The following is a 20,119-nucleotide window of genomic DNA, read 5'->3' as shown; positions in this document are numbered from 1 at the left end:
ATTCCACATATACATACGAAAGGTAGTAAAGTAATTTACTGGGGGAAAACCTTTTATGGAAGAGTCAGAATGACACTGAGTTTAAAAATTACTTTTAAAACAATTTTTGTGACTGAATCCACAGTCAAGGCAGTCTTCATGCAGCACAATAAGAAGCGCAGGTCGAAATGTTTTTTTGCTTGCATTTCAAATCTTCCTCTCAGAAAAAAAACAGCTTTGCAAACAAAAATGGTAATAATAATAATAATTGCCTGTGTGTTCTGCAAGCTCTTACACCATTTCAGGACTTTTCACCTTATTAAACTAAAAACAGATGGCCAAATGCTTTCGAAAAAGTTACACATCCAAAGGGCTTAAGTATGTATGGGTTGGAGGATTACATGTAAAAAATGTCTTTATATTCATTATTTAATCTTGGCAAGTAGGTTAATAGTACATTGCCTTCAGAGACATTAGCTTTATCTTTATGTAAACAAGATTTGGACTGGGTTGAAGATTTTCTTTTCAATTGTAATTATCTACAACTTAAATGAAGCCCCGAAAATATTACTGGTATTTGCGTAGCTGAATGAACGTGACAGATTGATTTAAAGAGCATTATTAACCGTCAGCTTTTGTACACTTGGCTGAACTTGGCTATTTTGTACTATGCATGATTGCCAAAGGTTTTAAGGGAAAAGTAACCAAATTTAATATATTTGTGTCTGTAGATTCTTTTTAATATCTAAAACCATCTGTTGGAAATAATTAATTCTGTGACTGCTTGGTGATATACTGTACACACTGTATACAAGCAATGTAAATGTTAATAAATGACCGTCTGCTGTTCATATACAGGTGAAGCCTGTTGCTGTGCATTATTTTTTTTTTAAATGCTTGGACACCATTCATCTGCACTAAGTGGTCTCACCTGTGTACCTACATCAAGACAGAAACACATGAAACATTTAATTATAGATGTCGTACTGTAAGTCAGATATCCTCTGTTGAAAATAAACATACTGTATGTAAGTAGACATCAACAATCAAGGTTTTAATCAATTTTGAAAAAATACATAGTAACTAAATAAACTTAGAAGAGGAGAATTCATATATTGATCAAACTGTAATCTAATGTATGTTTTAATTTAACTGTTCTGAGAACTAAGATGTAAATCTATTATATAAATCTTTCCAGCTAATATAAATCTTTCCTCCTAAAGAATGAATAATCCTAATGAAGGCAGGCAGAACCTTTTAATTAAACCACTCTTCAAAGCAGTATTTTGACTGACCCAGGATTTCTAGCCCGCAGCTCTCTAAGCATTTCTGTTGTGGTCAGTATGGCTGCAGGGAAGGTGTTGATTAGCAGGAAGTGTTCTTCCTGAGTTCTGACTCATTCAAGCTGAGCTAGTCTGGAGTTATAAACTCTCCTGTGTTTGTCTGTCTTTGTGGTTATCGTGTGTAGCCTATTAATATAGGTAGTAATATTGTTTATGACTTCTGCACAAATACTTTGAAGTACAGTATCATGATGCCTGTTGGTGGCCCTGTGGCTCAGGCTCTGCGCCTGTGGCTGGAAGGTTGCTGGTTCGTATCCTGCGGGCGGCAGAGGAATCCTACTCTGTTGGGCCCCTGAGCAAGGCCCTTAACCCCAACTGCTCCCGGGGTGCTGTATAAATGGCTCTAAGCTTCTTTCTGTGTCTGTGTGTCTCATGGAGAGGAAGCTGGGGTATGAGAAAAGACAAATTTCTAATATGAGAAATTGTATATGGCCAATAAAGTGATCTCCTTAATGTCCTCTCCCTGAATCTGCTTATTTATTACTACATATAAAAACATGATTTGACTGGTATTTATACTGATGCATTTTGTGTACAGAAACTTTCTATTGTCTAGTTTTTGAGACTGAGGAGCACGTGTATCTTCTTAGAATACAGATTAGTGAAGCCCTAACAATTTAGATTACTAATTACACATTGTGAAGTGCTTAGATTTATTATACATTAAACCATACAAATGTAGTGCTATAGGCTCTGGCCATGTCGTGGCTATCAGCAGGGCATACAATAAGATAAGATTGCCTATGGAGTCAGAGCACAGGGTCAGCTGTTAAGCAGCTGGGGTTAAGGGCCTTGCTCAGGGGCCTACCGGAGGTAGGATTTCTCTAGTAGCCACAGGATACAAACCAGCAACCTTCCAGCCACAGGCAGAGATCCTTAGCCACAGAGCCACCACACAACCACCCCCAATGTATTTCAGATATTAACTTTAGTAGTGGCATTTAGTAATTCCTTTGTCAGGGATTGAACACCATTCATAAAATAATAACCTAATTTTGCTTGTAAACTTTCTGAAGACTGGGATAAAATTCTTAAAAGCTAAGGCGAGAGTTTGATGAACAGTTACAGGAAACTTCTAGTTGAAGTGATAGCTGCTCAAGGATGTATTGCCAGTTGCTGAGTCTAAGAACTGGCATACTTAGTCACATGAGGATGTTTACTCTTATTAATTGACTAATCCAGTTATACTGTTCTTATTTCTTTGTGCTATATGTTTAATTAGGTTATCTTCATCTTTTATCAAGACTTTCATGAAGTTCTAATAACTGTACATCAATGATCAGGATCAGCATCAATAATCAGTCTTAAACAGACATCAGAGGACAATAACTGATCTTTCCTGTGAAGATGAAACTGGGTGTCCTGCACTAGAGGGCAAAACTTCAAAGTTGCTTCATAAGTTGTGCTTTTCACATTAATCTTTGAATGTTTGATTTTCTGCCTGGTCAGGTTCTTTCTTTCAAAGCAGGTTCCAGTGCTGTGTTTTGGGGCAGTGCATGATGGATCCAGTGGGCGAGGACAGTGATCAATGTAGCACGCACAGCAAGTAAACCTTGGGCACAGTACGAAGGCAAAGTCTTATCACACAGCACTTCTTAAACAAATCCCTAACATTTTAAGTTTTCCAGTGTTAGTCATTAACTCTTTGTACCTCCATTTCATTGTTGTGTTAAGCTTTCCAAAGGAGAAAATGCATCAATCTGTATTAATGTTGGCTTAAAAGACATTCAGTATTAAATCAGATGTTACTACTCATTGAGCTGGAACAGTTCTTGTTTCATATCTGGCATGAACACAGCTTAACCAAGTGAACTGAATTTTCTGAGCAACAGAGACTCTCTGTTATTAAAGAAAGTACATTCAGTAGATAAACACTCAGCACCAGTTTTACATTTAAAAGTCACTGGAAACACCCTTTGAGATATAATACTTATTGAAGGAGAATCCCTCCTAATTGTGATTCTGGTTAGCTCAGTGGTATTAGATGAGAAACATTTAAACAGTTGGATTTTTTTAGTTGCTCAGTGGGTATGCAGTAAATATTCCAAGGAATATTCTGAGAGAAAAAAGCAGCTTTCATCTTAAAATCTAACATGCGTTGATTTTTTATGAAACAAAAAACTCCTGGAGAATAAACTACAAATTTATTGACCTCCCTGGGGTCTTAAAGACATGCGAGCCAAAGCACACATTACAGTCTTTCAAAAAAGACATGTATGGTGCTTTGTCTCCTTTTCCTTTCCATTGCAATAGGGGTTTTAGCCAAATGTACTATGCACGCTTTAATAATTCCAGTTTGCACACTTAGATTTTAAAAAGGAAAGAGTAATGCTCAAAATATTTCCGCTGCACATTTTCTTCAGGTTTGATATCATATACTGTAGAACTGCTGAAATGTGTGTTTACAATAGAACACAGTATGGAAGCACGCTGGAGGTCCTCTATAGCTGCTGTAAGGTGGAGGCTTGGGCATGGGCTTGAGCCGCTGTCCTCTCATTGATGCCCAAGCACAGATATTCCCATTTGAAGATTCAAGATGCTCGTGCCAAAGAACCCGATTCAGAGCACTTGTGTGGTCCGCAGCTCTCACGGGTCATTGCAAGAGAGAGGGGGATATATCGCAGTTGAAAAACAAATGGTGGCTGGGTGAAAGTAAGAGATGACCCTTTTGCTAAGGCTCATGTCCTGCACATGGTGCATATAGTGGCCAACAGGAGAATACACAGCACAGGTGAAGAGCTGTATTTTTTTAACAATAGTAAGTAATACGTTTTTTTGTTGTTGCACACAGTACTTTAAAGTGATATTTTGAGATACCTGTTGATTTGTTTTTGCTATACTATTGTTGGCATGTGTCTTGACACTAATAAAACAGCCTACTATTACCATTTTAATCTGTAAATTGCTTTTGTTTTTCAACTTATTGGCTTAGACACGCTGCTGTGTTAGACGGATACATTGTATGCAAATCTCGATTCCCAAACTTTCTCATTGTTGCTTTGTTGTATTTAAGTGATACCAAGTCTTTATGTTTGGCACCTGGCATGCAAAGTTTTTGAGAACTGCCTTTTACAAGGCAAGTTAATGTCTGTGCAATCATGTATTTCTAGAGTATTTTCTTCTTTTCGGTAATGCTAACGGCATTAAGATCTGTACATGCTTTAAGAATAAACAGATCTTGGAAAAATAATTTACAAAACACTACAGTAGTATGATTTAGAATTGAAGAATACTTAATTAATACAGAAATTAATATAGAAAATGGTTAAATCAGTAACTTTTTTGAGTTAATGAAGGTTGTAGAAGCTGTAAATACAGTAGATTTCACATTTGAATGTTGAAGACAAAACTTTTAGTCAATTTTTCTTTTTTTAGAAACAGTTTTACATCATGCTTTCACGTAACAACAAATTTAAGTAAGTTTAATTATTGTAATATAAAAGTTATAAGAATACATTACAACAAAACAATAGTACTTAAACAATAGCATAATTAAACAATCTGATATTTGAAATAGTTTACAATGCAAACATAATTATAAATAATGCACATGGTGTGTTTTTTCTCAAAAAGAAATGAATCTATAATTTGGGAAACTTAAGTGATGTCAAAGGACATTAAGCAATATTTTCTCATGCTAGAAATAGTTTTTGGAATAAGTTTTGTTGTTTAATGTAGCATTAATAAACAAACCAGGAGATAAACAGTAAGGTGCTTGCATTCCAATGAGACATCAATTAAAACAAGAGAAAAAACAATCTAAGCACAGCATGAATTGCTTTCAGCGTTCTTCCTGTGGATATACACATTCGTCAAATCTGGTGTAGCATGGCAGTAATAAAATTAATTGATTTGTCTCAGATGTTCCAGGTCATGTAGCTGACGAGACTCAGTTACTTGAGAATTAATTATTGGCCGAAGAGCTTCTGTGCCACTGAACTAATAAAAAAGTCCAAACTTCACAGCAGGTAATGAAACAGCCCTGGATAATGTTACACTTGCTTCTACCAGGTTTTCATCTGTGGAGACCATAAATCTTCTAGACTAGAATCCTGTGGGAGCCTGGGAGATCCATTGCTCAAAGCCTGCTTCTATCTGCATTCAGTTATCTGACACACCTTTGTTTGTAAGGCGAATATTGACTCTTGTATCAAATACACATTATTATTGTTGTTGTTGTTGTACAGGTTTTAAATACATTTTATTAGTGGGGCTGCATGTGAACAAGAAAAGATAAAAGATGCTGGGAGACCTTATGTGTTCCTGTTACATGAGCACATATGTGTTTTTTGCACATTTGCACAAATTCTTATTGTTTATTAATTTATTTGTTTTGCACAGTGAATGAATCCAAGCATGCGGAGTGGTGGCTCTGTGGCTAAGGATCTGTGCCTGTGGCTGGAAGGTTGTTGGTTCAAATCCTGCAGCTGGTAGAGGAAGCCAACTCCATTAGGCCCCTGAGCAAGGCCCTTAACCCCAACTGCTCCAGGGGTGCTGTACAATGGCTGACCCTGTGCTCTAACCCCAAGCTTCTCTCCCTGTCTGTGTGTCTCATGGAGAATAAGCTGGGGTATGCAAAAAGACAAATTCCTAATGCAAGAAATTGTATATGGCTAATAAAGTGATCTTCTCTCTTATACATGGTTTACATTATGTGCACATACAGTACAATACATAACAGTGGTACTAATGTCTTGTCTTACCTCATTAGGGCTTATTAAAGCTCAGAAGCAATACTGGTCAGAACTGAAATGAGAGGCCTCTCAATAATATCATGTTGCAGCTAAGTGGTGCCGGTGGACCAGTAGGTGACATTTTCCCTGTTAGATAGGAATTACAGACTGACTGTAGGAGGTGCTGTCCTTTGAATGATATGTTAAAGGACTAGACTAATTAATCATTAAAGATCTCATGGTACTTTTAGAGAGAGAAGGGGGTGTCACCCCAATCTGGTTTTCTACAATCTGGCCACCCGAAATTTCCCTACATTTTAAAATTACAGTGGTATGCTGTAGGAGAGGATGTTGTGACAGGAATGTTAACGAGACTCATGGCACTTTCTCTATTAAAACCAGTGCTGATCTTCATTAATAACTAAGAGATCAGAGATCATTTGTGCAAAGGCTTCTTCTTGCCAAAATTAAACTTTCAAAATCACATTTAATGTTGAAACTAGAAATGTATTCAATACAAATGTGAACATTTAAACCATGCAAAGTAGTATATTAATTTCAAATTACTTAATAATTTGTTATGGGTTTAAAATGTTCTCAGCTAATCCTCATATTTGCCAGGACTGACAAGAAGATTGCAGAGCTCCACCCTCAAACAAATATAACTTCTGCAGTAAGAAGATGACAACGGTTGTAATCATGTCTATCTGGAAAGGATTATGTAAGCCCTCAACAATAACAAGAAGCATATAAAGTCAATGCTAACTAAAAAGTCATTTTTGGCACAGCATGTAATTTATTTTACATATGTCTGTTTTGTGAAATTATACACCTTTCAGATAGTTTGTTTTCGTTGAATCTAGCCTAGAATTGTATCAAGATGTACCATTTCCAGATGAAAGTAGCTTACAGTATGATGAAGACACTAGTATCAGTTATTGTATCATGATTAGTTCTGTACTAATCATGCAACAATAGGAATAACTTATCAATCTGTTGCACAGAAAAATCACAACACCTTAGTGATATCTCTCATCCTTCTAGAAAATATTAATTTTAGCAAAACAGTTTAAGAGAAAACATCTATATTTAACTTATTTTTTATACCTACTTATTGCTAAATTTTCCTCTTACTATTGTGCCACTAAACAAGGACTCACTACTAACAAGACACTACATGTGTCATTAAATGCCTTGCTTGAGCTAAACATTAAAGTCTTATTCATGCTGCTCCTTCTCACATAAAGACTCTCTTCGGTAACAGTAGGTGAAAATGTCAGAGAAGTTGTCTAACATAAGGGTATTAAATTGCAAGAAAACATCCCATATTTTAAAGAAGTAGGCACTGCTGGCTGCCTGTCTAGTGATTAATTCTATTGTAAGCTCTGTTCAGTCAGTGAATTCCTGAAGAGACACTTGACAGCAACATCTGCTGAGAAAGCTAAGGGCACATGTGAGTTCACACAGAGCAGCTGCCCGCCTGTTACAGCCTGTCCGAAGTTCAACAGCATGACCTGCATCCAGATGCCATAAAAAAGACAACGTTGTCCATTCCTCCTCTCAAAACTGCAAATGGGCTCCAAATACAAACACATTCTTAGCAGTGGATACATATTAATTAAAGAGTATAGTCTATTCCTGGTACTGTGTATAAGATGTGCACCTTTACATTTTTTTCTCATATTTTGAATGTGACTGAAAACCTTTCTTCTTCTGTATTGATCAAGGGCTCTCACATCTTTTGTCGTCAGGTTTTCAAATGATTTTGGTCAGAAGGCGGTTTTGATTCTACGCTTTTTATATGTAATACATCTCTGAGGTTTGCCTTCTTCATTCTTGATTGTTGACTGCAATAGTGAAAGAGAGAAAAAATACCTCCCTCCACTCCCATTCTTCTGCTAAACCACTTCTGGGGAATCTGCTGATGTTAATGTACTCAGGTTCAAAGTCTTCACTTATAATCCCAGGTTATTTTTTTACCAGGATCCACAGAAGGAGAAAAAAAGCCAAGAATACTACTAGCAACCAGAAGGGCGGGACGAGCTGAGTGACTCTTTTCTGTTGTTCACTCTCCTATGTTCTTCCCTTTCTATGGAAGTGCCTAGGATGTCAATGAAGACAGCATGTTCCTTACAGAAAGCAGTTCAGGCTCTCGTGCTCTTTCTGTGGTTTTAACAAAACATGGTTAATGAGAAACAAGACATAATGCTTGCAATACATGTAAGAAGTGGTTATGTTAAAATGCTCACACTGACTGAACGTTTATATCTTACCCACAGCAACTTATCCCAGGGAGCAAAAGTCAAAACACAAACTGTAATTATTTTTAACTCACAGAAAGTTTTTTTTTTCCTTTCATCTTCATAAACGTGACTTGCTGTCTCAGTACATCAACTTTCAAAGCAAATACCAATGGCTGTACAGCTTCTCGTAGGCAACTGTCTGATAAAATCAAATGGACCATTTGATGCAACACTTTAAAATGATAGCAGATGAATCCCATGACAAACAAACAACTCCATCTGTTGCTAATTTCATTTATGGTTATTCTGTCTGGTAACTTGGAGTAAATCACAGGAACTACCTCTCCCTCCTATTATCTTAAGGGCTGCGATCAGCACTAGGCTGCCTTTATGATAGTAAAAACAGATGACTGCTCTTTGCTCAGTGGTGGTCAGAGACAACAAACAGGGAGTCAGACAAAAGGTATTTTCAGAGTAAATGAATGATGGTTGAAGGAATAAAGAAAACACCAGTAATGAGTGTAGGATTTTAGGTTAGAATCATTTCAGCAGCAGACCACCAAGTTCAGATTCTCTTTTCTGTCCCAGTATTTAGAAAGCAGGTCATCTGGGCTTATATACTGTATATCTTGCACTTCAGCCCAAGCAGACCTAATCCTAACAGAGAGTTAACTGATCCTGTATACACTTGAGGAGTTATGTGCTTCTGCAAAGGCCAGGCTGAAACTCTGCCATTGCTGTACAGAAAGCAGAATATCAACAATTTGTATTTGTATAATTTGAGTCCTGAGGGAGTCCTAAGAGAACGTGAAATATATTTAAATTGTGCAATGTTTTCCTGGCAAAAAGAACTGATAATAATATAAACAATGTTTTTTAAACCTTTTAAATTTAGAACTATTCTGTCTTTTTACAGTATATAATGAAGCAATGTCTCATTATCAGAAACTAGACACAAAACTTCGGTTTGGAACTTCAGAGTATATGAGTATAACTTCAGAGTTATGGGAAAGGTTTCACTGATGGAAATGTCTTTTTAGCCATTTAAAAAAATCTCTGAGCATTTGCTACTCTATGGGAGATACTGTTGGTTTTACCCCTCTTTGTTTCGACATCTCTGTCCTATGAGGAATCTGAGAAACTTTGCCTTGAGCAAATCTCAAACGAATGGTACTGCTCTTGCTTAGAGCTCTTTGGTAGCAGTAGGAATCACAATAGTTTAGTGAAAACACAACACTTGCATAAGTATCACAAAATTAATGAACAATGCTGGTAATTTACAGTTAGGCTTATTCAGGCTCTTACGGTAATGCACTTATGTGTTCATAGCTACACGTACTTTATAGCAAATAATAATGTAATTCTACACAGTTTTTACACACAGTCTATGTACCTGTTAAACAAGTGTCTTTACAGCCGATTCCACCGAGAGAAAATCCACATGGAACAACAAGGTGTGACTGCCTGCTGCAAAACCCCCTTCTGGACAGGAGCTTCCTTAACAAACGAAAGACAGTCAAGTCTTTATGGGAAGGGATGAGGTGTGCTTCTGTAATTCTAATTTCCGCTCTGATGCTGCAGGATGCAGCTACTGTACATTGTGCTGCTGCGAAGCACCATGATGATCTGCTGCAGGAATGTTAGCATTGGTATTTAGTGGTACCTTAGCACCCTATAACTCAGAGCTGGCAGCCCACTGGAGCTCAGTACACACTCAGCAGGTGTGAGCCTGGTCAGTACCTGGATGGGAGACCTCCTGGGAAAAACTAAGGTTGCTACTGGAAGAGTTGTAATTGGGGCCAGTAGGGGGCGCTCACCCTGTGGTCAGTGTGGGTCCTAATGCCTCAGTATAGTGATGGGGACACTATGCTGTAAAAAGGCACCGTCCTTCGGATGAGCTGTAAATCTGAGGTCCTGATTCTCTGCGGTCATTAAAAATCCCAGGGTGTTTCTCAAAAAGACTGCGTTGTTCTTGCCAAATTTCCCCCAGGACTTTACCAATCATGGTCTCTTAATCATCCCCATTTATGAATCGGCTTCATCACGCTGAGAGCTGATGTGTCATGAGCGTACTGGCGTACTTTGGGGAGCCCCCATAACACGTGAGAGATTTAGTGGAATGTCCTGAAAATGTTGTATATGCAATGGCTTATTATTATTTTAATTATTATTGTTGTTGTTACTGTATTGTTCTAGTAATATTGTGTAAAACGTTGCTTAAACATTTTATGTAACATAATCAAATCAAAATCTGTGAGCAAAATATCAGAACTCTGGCGGTGTAGTAATGGTGCAATGTGATGCCAATTCTATCATATTACAGTTCAAATCTCTGTTATACTGTGTCATAACATTATGAAACCAGCTTAATTATAACAGAATATTGATATACATAAAAAGCAAGCATTTACAAAAGTCAGAGATTGACACATTTTCATGCAAAGACACTGTATCCAGTAGATTATGAGGAAATGACTTGATTTGATCTCTGATAGCATCCACAGATGCTCTGGATGCCTACCAAAACACAGGGCTTCATTTCTAACTGATAAAGCATTAATCTCTTTATAGCATTTGGAGGCTGTACAGGAAAAAGTACACAACTGTGGACACAGTACATTACATAAGAAGGATTAAAGTCTTCCAAATGGATTTCCATCCTCAATTAAATCAAAGTATCACTCCCCACATTAAATGATTGAGAATTTGTAAGAAATCTCTTGAAAATTCTCTTGGAAGAATGTTTGTCTGTCTTCCATAGCACATTTTACAGCTGTGTGGTGCACATTACTCATTGTAAACTCATTGTAAAGTCATTTTAAACCCCCAAGGTCCTTGCACATTTTTAAAGGGTTAATTGAGCTTGCATGGTTGCTGCAATATGATGTTTTGGGGGGTAGCATGTGTAGGAACATTTCTGGTTATTTTACAACACTGCTGATTAGGCCTAATCGTTGCAAACTGCTCAATTTTGTAATTAGTAGATACTGTGTATTTCCAAGGGAATTCATATTTCAGTCTTAGGGTTAAATATAGTACTTCACAATTTTTGTATCAGTTATAGAAAGTCTAACATTTGTGCAATGTAAGCTACTTTTTACACAAAACCTACTATTTTAGACTACAACTACTATTCTAGTGCTTTAAGGGAATATACAGTAGTATAAACTCTACAATATACTGTAGTATAGACTTGGGTATGATTGTCTTTAAGCTGTGAGAGGTGCACTAATACATTGCTTTGAATTGCTAGGATGGATTCTGAGAAATCTGTGCATTTTACAGTATGTCTGTGATTGAACTGGACAAATTTACATCACAGTCACTGCAAAAAAATCAATCAATACCTCATCATACTTACCACAGAAAGAGCTAAAGTTGGTGGTGTAATTTTAAATGTTCCATCTAGTGCTTGTACATCTAGAACCTTGCCCCATGAAAATGCTGTTTTTATAACATTTCATCTAAAATAAGATTTCCATTACAATGTTAACATAACTGTGCCAGCAAGAAAAAAAAAGATTGATCATACAGTATATGATCTAAAATTTAGATTATCTGCCTGGCTTAATTAAGTTGAACAGCTGTGCTGGATTTTGAAAGAATAGATTATAGGATAGAAAACTGATTACTTTTCTTAGAGTTACATTTTCTCTTTGTTTTTTTGTACAATTAGTTCATCTGTGAACAATTTTTCAAGTGCTGAGGGATTTTATGAGCTGCTGTGTTTAATTCAGTCAGCACAGTGCTGCAAGCCTAGTTCTCCATTCACGGGTTCCACAGCTGTCATCTGCTGTATTCCTCTGCTTCCACTACAACTCAAGCAGCGGCCTTCTGGCATCCATGTGCTAATTAGCCATTATTTAAGAAGCAACTTTAATACTTAACTTGGGGTGGAACCTCTCATTTTGCCCCATCTCACTGTCGAACCGCTCAGTCCTGGTGAGTCCTTGTTGCGGTAACAGGCTGAGCACCCAGACTGCCCCCACCGCTGCTCCTGGGGGATTTCCAGCCGCTCCCAGTCCCTCCAGCATGTCCTGCGACTGCCCTGGGGTCTCCTCCTAGTGGGCTGTGCCTGGTGCACCTCCAGCCTGGGAGGCATCCTCACCAGATGCCTGAACCCCCTCACCTGCCTCCTCTTGATCCGGAGGAGCAGCAACTAAACTCCAAGGTTCTGCTGGATTATCAGGCTCCTCACACGAACACAGCAGCCCCACAAGGGGAAAAACCTCCTTTCTTACACTTTCTTACAGAGACCTCTCATTTCGCCCCATCTCACTGTCGAACCGCTCAGTCCTGGTGGGTCCTTGTTGCGGTAGCTCTCATTCTTCCTACCCAAAGCTTGTCATCACAGGTTGAGGATTGTAGACGCAACTGCAAAAACGAGAGACTTGTCCGAAAACGCATTGCTGCATTACTGCAGCTGCTGTACCAATCCCCTGGTCAATGTCGCGATCCCCTCTACCCTCACTCATGGAGAAGAGCCAGAGGTTCTTAAACTCCTCCACTGGGGGCAGCTCTCCCCCCCCCACCTGGAGGGCGCAATCTAGTCTGCTCCCAGAGGGACATGAAGTGGGAGTGATTGTTTCTAAAAAAAAAATACAACTAAGGGAAATCGTGTTTGGTATCGTACTTAAATATTGGTTGCGAGACGTGATGGTTTTATAAATCCGTTTTAAACGTTAACTTGCTTTTGGCGATGAACTTGCTGTCAGGATTTCCTCCCGGGCCCAGTATCAGCCAGACACTAATGTCAGAACAAGACTTAAAAATTGCCCTGGACATTAAAATTCAATAAAAAAAAAACAATAAAAATCTTTGGATATGGACGGCAGGGATAGCTTTGCTGCCGCACTGCGCTCTGGGGCTCTGGTAGTTTGTATTGGCTTGGGATTCCTCCAGGTTCTCCAATATCCTCTTATAGTCCAGAGACAAATAAAGGGGGAGACAGGAGACAGGAGCAGTGGGACACAGGAGACAGGAGATTTGATTGCAAATTGATTTCTGGGAAAATTGGCCCTGGTGTGAGTGTGTGTCTGTGTGCACCCTGTGATGGACTGGTGTCCTGTCCGGGGTGTACCCTGCCTTGTGCCCTGTGATGGACTGGTGTCCTGTCCAGGGTGTATCCTGCCTTGTGTCTCTTGCTTGCTGGGTTAGACTTCAGCTCCCCCCATGACCCTGAATTGGGTAAATTTAAATTAAAATGGACGGATAAATATTTAATATAAAATATTATATTTACAGCCATCTTTGTTTAAAAGCTGCGTTTTATATTGTCCTTACACTCCTTTGCACTGCTACTTAAATAGCCAGCTGTTCCTTTAAAACAGATGAACGCGGTAGATTGGACAGTACATATTAGGGCCATACTATAATTCACAAAACGAGTAACTGCAAATGATCAAATAAAATGAAAAACAAAATAAAAATAACAATAAATAAACTGTTTAATTTTTTTTTTGGAGCAAGTTGAGCGATCATCACGTCGACACTTAACAGTTTCTAGAACAGCCACTAGATAGCGTATGATTATTGATCTGGCGCACCTGCAGTCGATCGCAAGCATGTTGCTTCAGCTCGCTTTTCGTTAGTCACTAGTGTTTTCCTTCTTCGGAGGCCCTAGGCATTGTGCCTACAGTGCCTAATGGAAAATCCGGCACTGCTATTGTATTCTCAGCCCACAAAAGACAATTAAGCTAGCAGTAATCATAAGCACTCCTTTTACAAGTTTCATTTTATTTCAGGGCAACCTTAAAACCTGTTGTATCTCAAAGTTTGAAGGGAGCAGTGATTGGGACTCCAGTAAAATAAGCAACTGTATAAAATGACAGAAATTTAAGTCGCTTCAGATAAGCGCACTCGCTAAATTGTGTTTTTTTTTAAATTACATCATAGGTTAAATAAAAGGCAAACTTGTGCATTACAGAGTTACGGTGGACTGCTTATACAGCTCAGGGAACAACCAGTATGACCACTGATATTTTTCATTAATTGAAAAAAAAATATTGTCGAGTTTAGCATGGTAACAGAATAACTTAATTTATCACGAAATTCATTATATTTTAACTTGACTTTAGATTAGTGACTGTTTAAAGTGCACGTCAAGAATTACTGCACCTAACATTTGAATACCTTCGGGAAATCCCAAAATTACATTTAATTCATGGTGATACATCGCCATCCTGTGGCCATATTTGATTTGAAAAACATATTGGGGTTCTTGCGTTTTTACGAAATACAGTTAAAGGGAAACACTGAATATGGCTTGCTGGGATAGGCTCTGTATTGGAAGGTAGAAAATTGAATGAATGTCTGAAATACTGAATATGGCCAATTTGTATAATATTTTTCCCTTAAAATTGTTTATTTTTTGAGGCGTAAATATGCAACATTAAGAACTCACAATACAGAGCACAATAAAAATGTTTCCGCTCCTTTATAGTAACATAAGGTTACAAACGAGAGGGGGACTTGCAGTTCATCGAGTCCTTTTGGTAGGGTAATTATTTCACGTACAACATATGAAACGATTTAGTAACGACACAAGACTTCCAATGAGATAGTATCTAATCAGTGCACCCATTATTTTCTGTTTGGTCGTTGATAAAAATAAAATGATTTAAAAAATGGGTTCTCGATATGTAATGGAATGATCTGTAGATTCTCTGTAAATTACTTAAGTTCTTCTACTTAGAAAATGATTCATGTTTTTCTTTTCTTACTAGTTCATTGTATATTATTTTGGAAAATCCGCTGCGCATTGTAAGCAATTCTCCCTTTTTTTAAAAAAAATGTACCTGTTGAGGCATTCCAAGTCATTTTAATTAAGCACTAGGGACTTAATAACATAATAACGCCAGATTAAAAATTACGTGTTTGACGAAGGCATTTCAAATCTGACTATATAAATAGTTACGTAAAACTAATGCGACTTTTCTTGAAGTATTCATGTTTGCTTAAATAAACGCGTATCTGCTGAGCTTGAGTTCTCTGTACGGGCATTTCTGCAAACATTCCTGGTGCTCTGTTGCTAAGAAATTGTTTTCTGCAGGCCCGCCTGCGGGGCAGTTGTCTCGGACTACTTGCCTATTCAAAGTCTCTCGAGTCCTGTAGCTTAGCAACCTATCTTTATTGTATCCTACCATTTCCCTGTGATCAGTTTCTTTAAAAAATATATTTATAAAATGAAGTCACCAGAACTCTAAAGCTAAGTCCCAAACGAGAAGAGAAGAGTCTCACATCTGCTCGCTTACAGAAATGTAGCACACCTCTTTTCTGGGTAAGTGCAACTTTAAAATTCTTTTACTTTGGATTTGTCTGCAGAACAGAAAAGCTTATATTCTTGGGAGCGTAGAAAGTTGTCTGTCACCTTTCCCTTGCAGACAAAGAGATGTACTGCAATGAGTGTTTTATATTACAGATGAGCTTGGCCAGCGATAGGACTGATGTGGTTATTGTAAAATTAGTTCTGTAGAATATAATGCCCCTTCATAGGCTAATTAGTATGTCTAAAGACTCATGTATTGCTAGAGTATCTCAAGAGTGGTATATGTAATTTTTAGATTACTGATATAACTAAAGTATTTAAGTTTTATCTTAATTTCATTCGAAAAGTATGTATATTCATTCTCTTGATTCACTGTGTTTTGTGCTTGATTCTACATCCCAGAATTAAGGCAGATTCCACATTTCAGAAGACCTTTTGATTGGCTGACTTTAAAGTGATTAAGAAATGTCATGATTCAGCCTTTTACGTTGCTTAAGAGAACACGTTACAGTTCGAATGCATCTAATTACTTTTAAAACTCTTATTCATGGGGAGCAACTTCAGTTTGTGGCTTTTAATTGACAGTTTTCTAGAGCACGAAGAGAGAAGACAACATGGACAACATGATGGACTCTGACATGTCTCCTGACTCCCGAACATCGTTTCGCTTTGACAAAAGGATCGCTTTCTTTGCGAGTCAGGACCTGGCTTCTATAAGAAGTAAAGCATTTGTGTACCCTCAAACCGAACTCAGCACTAACATCTGGAAAAGAAAGGCACTAGATTTCACACCAAAACTATACAGATCCATTAGGCTGCCTCAGAAGGCAAAAAGAATTGAGCGTGCCTCTTTGACATTGACCAGCTCTGCTGGTAACCTGGACAGTTTCTGGAAAGCCAGATCAATAGAGCTGCCAGAAATTTTTCCAAAAAAAGAACAGCCAAAGTTTGAAGCAAGATTCAGGCCTCCTGATGCACTTGGAGCAAGTATAATTTTTGTAAAAACAGGCAAATACCCCTCTGATGTCTACAAAGATCCCAAACCTCATGACTTCAGGCAGGTAAACTACCCCTTTATCTGTATTGTATTAAAGCATGTATGTGCTTATGCACCACGGTGAAAGATTTGTGGGGCCGTTACACAATCCATGTAATTCTAAACAAGCTATTTCTTCTCATTTTATTAATTCATGAACTATGCAAGACAAACACAAAAAAATCTGTGATTATTCTGTACCAGATATCTCCAGCCATGGTCCTGGAGAGTCCATGGCAATCTCTTTTATGGGCACCCAGTATCAGTGGCTAAAGGTCACTTATCTTAATGGAATGACAGCAGGTTTGGAATGAAACTTATAACTGTGTTCCATAGCTGTTTAATATCCACAGAGTAATTAACACTCTCTAACTCTCTGTTCCACAGCCCTTCAATATTCACAGGGTAATTAACAGTCTCTAACTGTATTCCATACTTATTTCAATACCTCACTGACTTTTCAAGCATAAAGTGTCTTATTTTTAATGAGGAAACCTGTCATTGTAAGTATACCCACAAGACAGTGTTAAAACACACTTATTTTTACTCAGAATCATACCTTTCAAAACAGTCTGATGGAAAAAAAAAACATTTGAAACTTCAGGTCGTATAAATAGAATGAAGCTTGAAATAATTAACACAAAATTGCTTAATTAGGGACATACTTGCAGCAACTTTCATTATCTATAATTCTCTTATTTGCAGCTAATAATCTTTTATCAATGTGTGTTGTCTCCTCCTTCTACCAAAGTTTTTTCCCCAAAAAATTACCATTACTAAATCAATTGATTCCATTTCAGTATGAAGATAATATACCAGACATAGTGACGACCTATGAACGAGATCCAGGCAATCTGAATCTCAAGTTACAGAACCTCAGTGCAAGTAAGTGTGTCCTCTTCTCCTTAAATGTAAGTTTTGTCTGAGCATTAGTTTGTACTGTTGTGTATAGGCTAAAAATGTTAGAACTCTGTCTGAAAGAGCATTACAGTTAGAGTATCTTCTATTTCTAATGGTACAGTCTATGTGTGTGGGATGGGGGTTTGGTTCTTCAAAGCAGTAAAAAGTTATATTTATAACTTTTGCAACGATCCTCTGTGTGTGACTTGGACCCACGTGCATGCAGCGGAAAGGAAACCACAGTGGCGTCTGGTGACATTCTGCCTTGTTATTTAAAAAAAATACAACTGAGAGAACACAAGCAGAAACTTACACCAACCAGAAGACACAGGTGGAAACTCCATGGAAGAGCATTTAAAGTCGTGAACACGAGGCTGGACAGACCCCTTGTTTCCTTCATGAAACTGGATCAATTACCGACCAAGTACCAAAGAGCTATAGTAGATGGGCTAAATAGTACTTTAAGTACTCTGACTATGCCTGTACACAGCCTCGCTCTTTAGACTGGATCTGAAAGCTTGTTAATCTGTTAGATCAATCTCTCTCGAATAAAGCAGCCCAATGGCTAATGAAGTGATGGAGTACATCCCATACCCTTCGTCATCAGTCACTGTAACAGAGTAATTGAAAGGAATGGCTTTAGTTTGTTGTTTCGTGGGGCAAAGGTAGCAAAGCTGCTGAGAAAGTATTCAGAAGCTGTGATTGCTCCCGACACGCGAGTCCACAGAAGACCAGGCGCCACATTCAGCTGACCGACGGAGCGTGGCTTTCTTTCAGTCGACAGCTCCAGATCCCCAGCCCCAGCGCTGCGGCAGAAAGGGCGCTCTGACAGATTCGACACGTTCAAGCCGGCCGAACCCAAGTGGGATCCGAAGCTAATACTTCCGGAGGGACCCTGGCCTCCAAAGTCAGCTTCTTACACGGTACGTGAGTCAACGTCACGATCCGTCATCATTTTAGAGGCACTGTGTTTTTACACCCAGAGCCCCCAGATCCAATCCTCCTCGACCACAGGGCCTTTTTAAGTATAGACTTTATGTTTTAATACTGTCAAGGGAGCCTACATTTTCAAGAACTGCCTCTGCCCGTATTTGGTGAACCTACCTGAATGTGTTGGAATCTACACCCCTTCCATAAGAGGAAGCCATCTTGGCTCAAACCCAGACCTCCGGACTTCTGGCTCTGAACCAAGATGGCGTCCTCCTGTGTTGTGATTTCATCACAATATATAACAACATTCCAGCCCATGCTTTGGTCATGTAACTGATTACTGTACGTCTTTCAGGCAAAGGCCCAGATTAAATAAAAACTTTGACCAACAAACCAAAAGCAAACTGCACTTTTAAGTGCTTGACGGCAGCTATTTGTTTAATGGATTTTCTTAAAATGTCACTATCAATATTTTCAGTGCAACAAACACTTTGTGTAAAAAATGGACAAGTGAAATTTGAAGTTATTAGTGATTAATTATAAGGTTTGGTGTTGTAAATAATTGCTGTTTATTGTTTGTAGAGACACAGGCGGAGAAGAGGTGTTTATTCCGCCCTGATGGAACGTGTGGAAGAGAAACTTGATAACATGTGCAAAAATGTACCATAGATTGTCATCATTACAGCAGTCATATAGCATCTACATCATACAGCAGTATACTATATATACAGTAGTACGTACAATGTAGTTGTTCTCTTATTCATATATCACTTTTTAAAGGTGAGCTTGAAAGGGATTTTTATGTGTTGTGTTTTAGATGTTCTTTCACTGCTTCCTTGATATACTCAGCTCCACAAACTACAAGCTAGACAAGGGCGTGCTTGGAATTCTGTAGCTACTGTTTTTTAGATTAAACTGGAGAATCTGTGATTCCAAGAATACGATGCATCCAAAAAAAGCTTTGGAGGTTTTGGAGGTTTGGGGAGACAAAAACTGGGACCAGTGCTGGATTTGAAAAAGAAAATAACCAGAGAAACGGCATGGAATACCTCTTGGGTGTTGTACGTCTTTGTCCACCTGGGGTAGATGCGAATTCCCAACAAATTGTGCATCTGCTGCACATTCCTCACACTGTGCATTCAGTAAAAATGAAACTACCTCTCTTTGGCTCTCACAAGGCAAGTGCATTAATACAGTATATGTATTGTACCAGTGTGCAATACACTAAAGAATCTTAGTGCTCTTACTTTATACTTTTATTTGATGATAATTATATTGCACATTGTTTTCATTCACTTAAGGATGTTTGTATTCTTGCAGTTCTTGTAGAGGATTGTTTTTTATGTATTGCTTTGGAATGGGCAATGTAAAAACCTGCCTCTTCTATGTTTTGAATGGCTGTTAATTCATATGCATTACTTTGTCCAATGTCATTCTAAAATCTGCAATAAACATTCACTTCTCATAAAGTCTGAACCTCTGGTAACAACTCATGAGCTCAAACAGCATAGTAAATAATTTTCTTTGTGTAAACAGTGTTCTGTTATTATTCTGGGTTCGATTCATTAACAGTCCACAAGATTTGAAAGGGAATAATAACTTGACTGGAAAAGACCTCCACACACTCCTCGTTGTGTTACTAATTTCATGGCTTAAAGCCTTATTGCTGCGCTCATGCATCAACTAGTATCCTTACACATACGTTCATTATTCTTATCACTACAAATACTACAGTCGTCAGTTACAGG

General features: G+C 38.2%; 1 protein-coding gene across 1 annotated transcript; it reads left to right on the top strand.

Moving 5' to 3' along the window:
- The first annotated feature begins 15,275 nt into the window (after positions 1–15,275).
- Positions 15,276–19,904, top strand: c10h7orf78 (chromosome 10 C7orf78 homolog). Its single transcript, XM_015357837.2, has 5 exons — positions 15,276–15,517; positions 16,091–16,566; positions 17,342–17,426; positions 18,219–18,364; positions 18,954–19,904. Exons 2-5 carry the CDS (start codon positions 16,120–16,122, stop codon positions 19,038–19,040), a joined length of 765 nt encoding a protein of 254 aa, XP_015213323.1. The 5' UTR covers positions 15,276–15,517; positions 16,091–16,119; the 3' UTR covers positions 19,041–19,904.
- Positions 19,905–20,119: the final 215 nt, after the last annotated feature.

Source organism: Lepisosteus oculatus, chromosome 10 (assembly GCF_040954835.1).
Source record: "Lepisosteus oculatus isolate fLepOcu1 chromosome 10, fLepOcu1.hap2, whole genome shotgun sequence".
Classification (NCBI taxonomy): Eukaryota; Metazoa; Chordata; class Actinopteri; order Semionotiformes; family Lepisosteidae; genus Lepisosteus; species Lepisosteus oculatus.
This window is presented reverse-complemented; position numbering and strand designations above follow the sequence as displayed.

What these genes read in the sequence shown, in the direction of transcription:
- c10h7orf78 (XM_015357837.2), top strand. Translation starts at nt 16,120, where the DNA reads ATGGACAACATGATGGACTCTGACATGTCTCCTGACTCCCGAACATCG. An exon ending in GTTACAGAACCTCAGTGCAA is followed by an intron (nt 17,427 to 18,218) that starts GTAAGTGTGTCC and finishes GCTTTCTTTCAG; the next exon opens with TCGACAGCTCCAGATCCCCA. An exon ending in CAAAGTCAGCTTCTTACACG is followed by an intron (nt 18,365 to 18,953) that starts GTACGTGAGTCA and finishes TATTGTTTGTAG; the next exon opens with AGACACAGGCGGAGAAGAGG.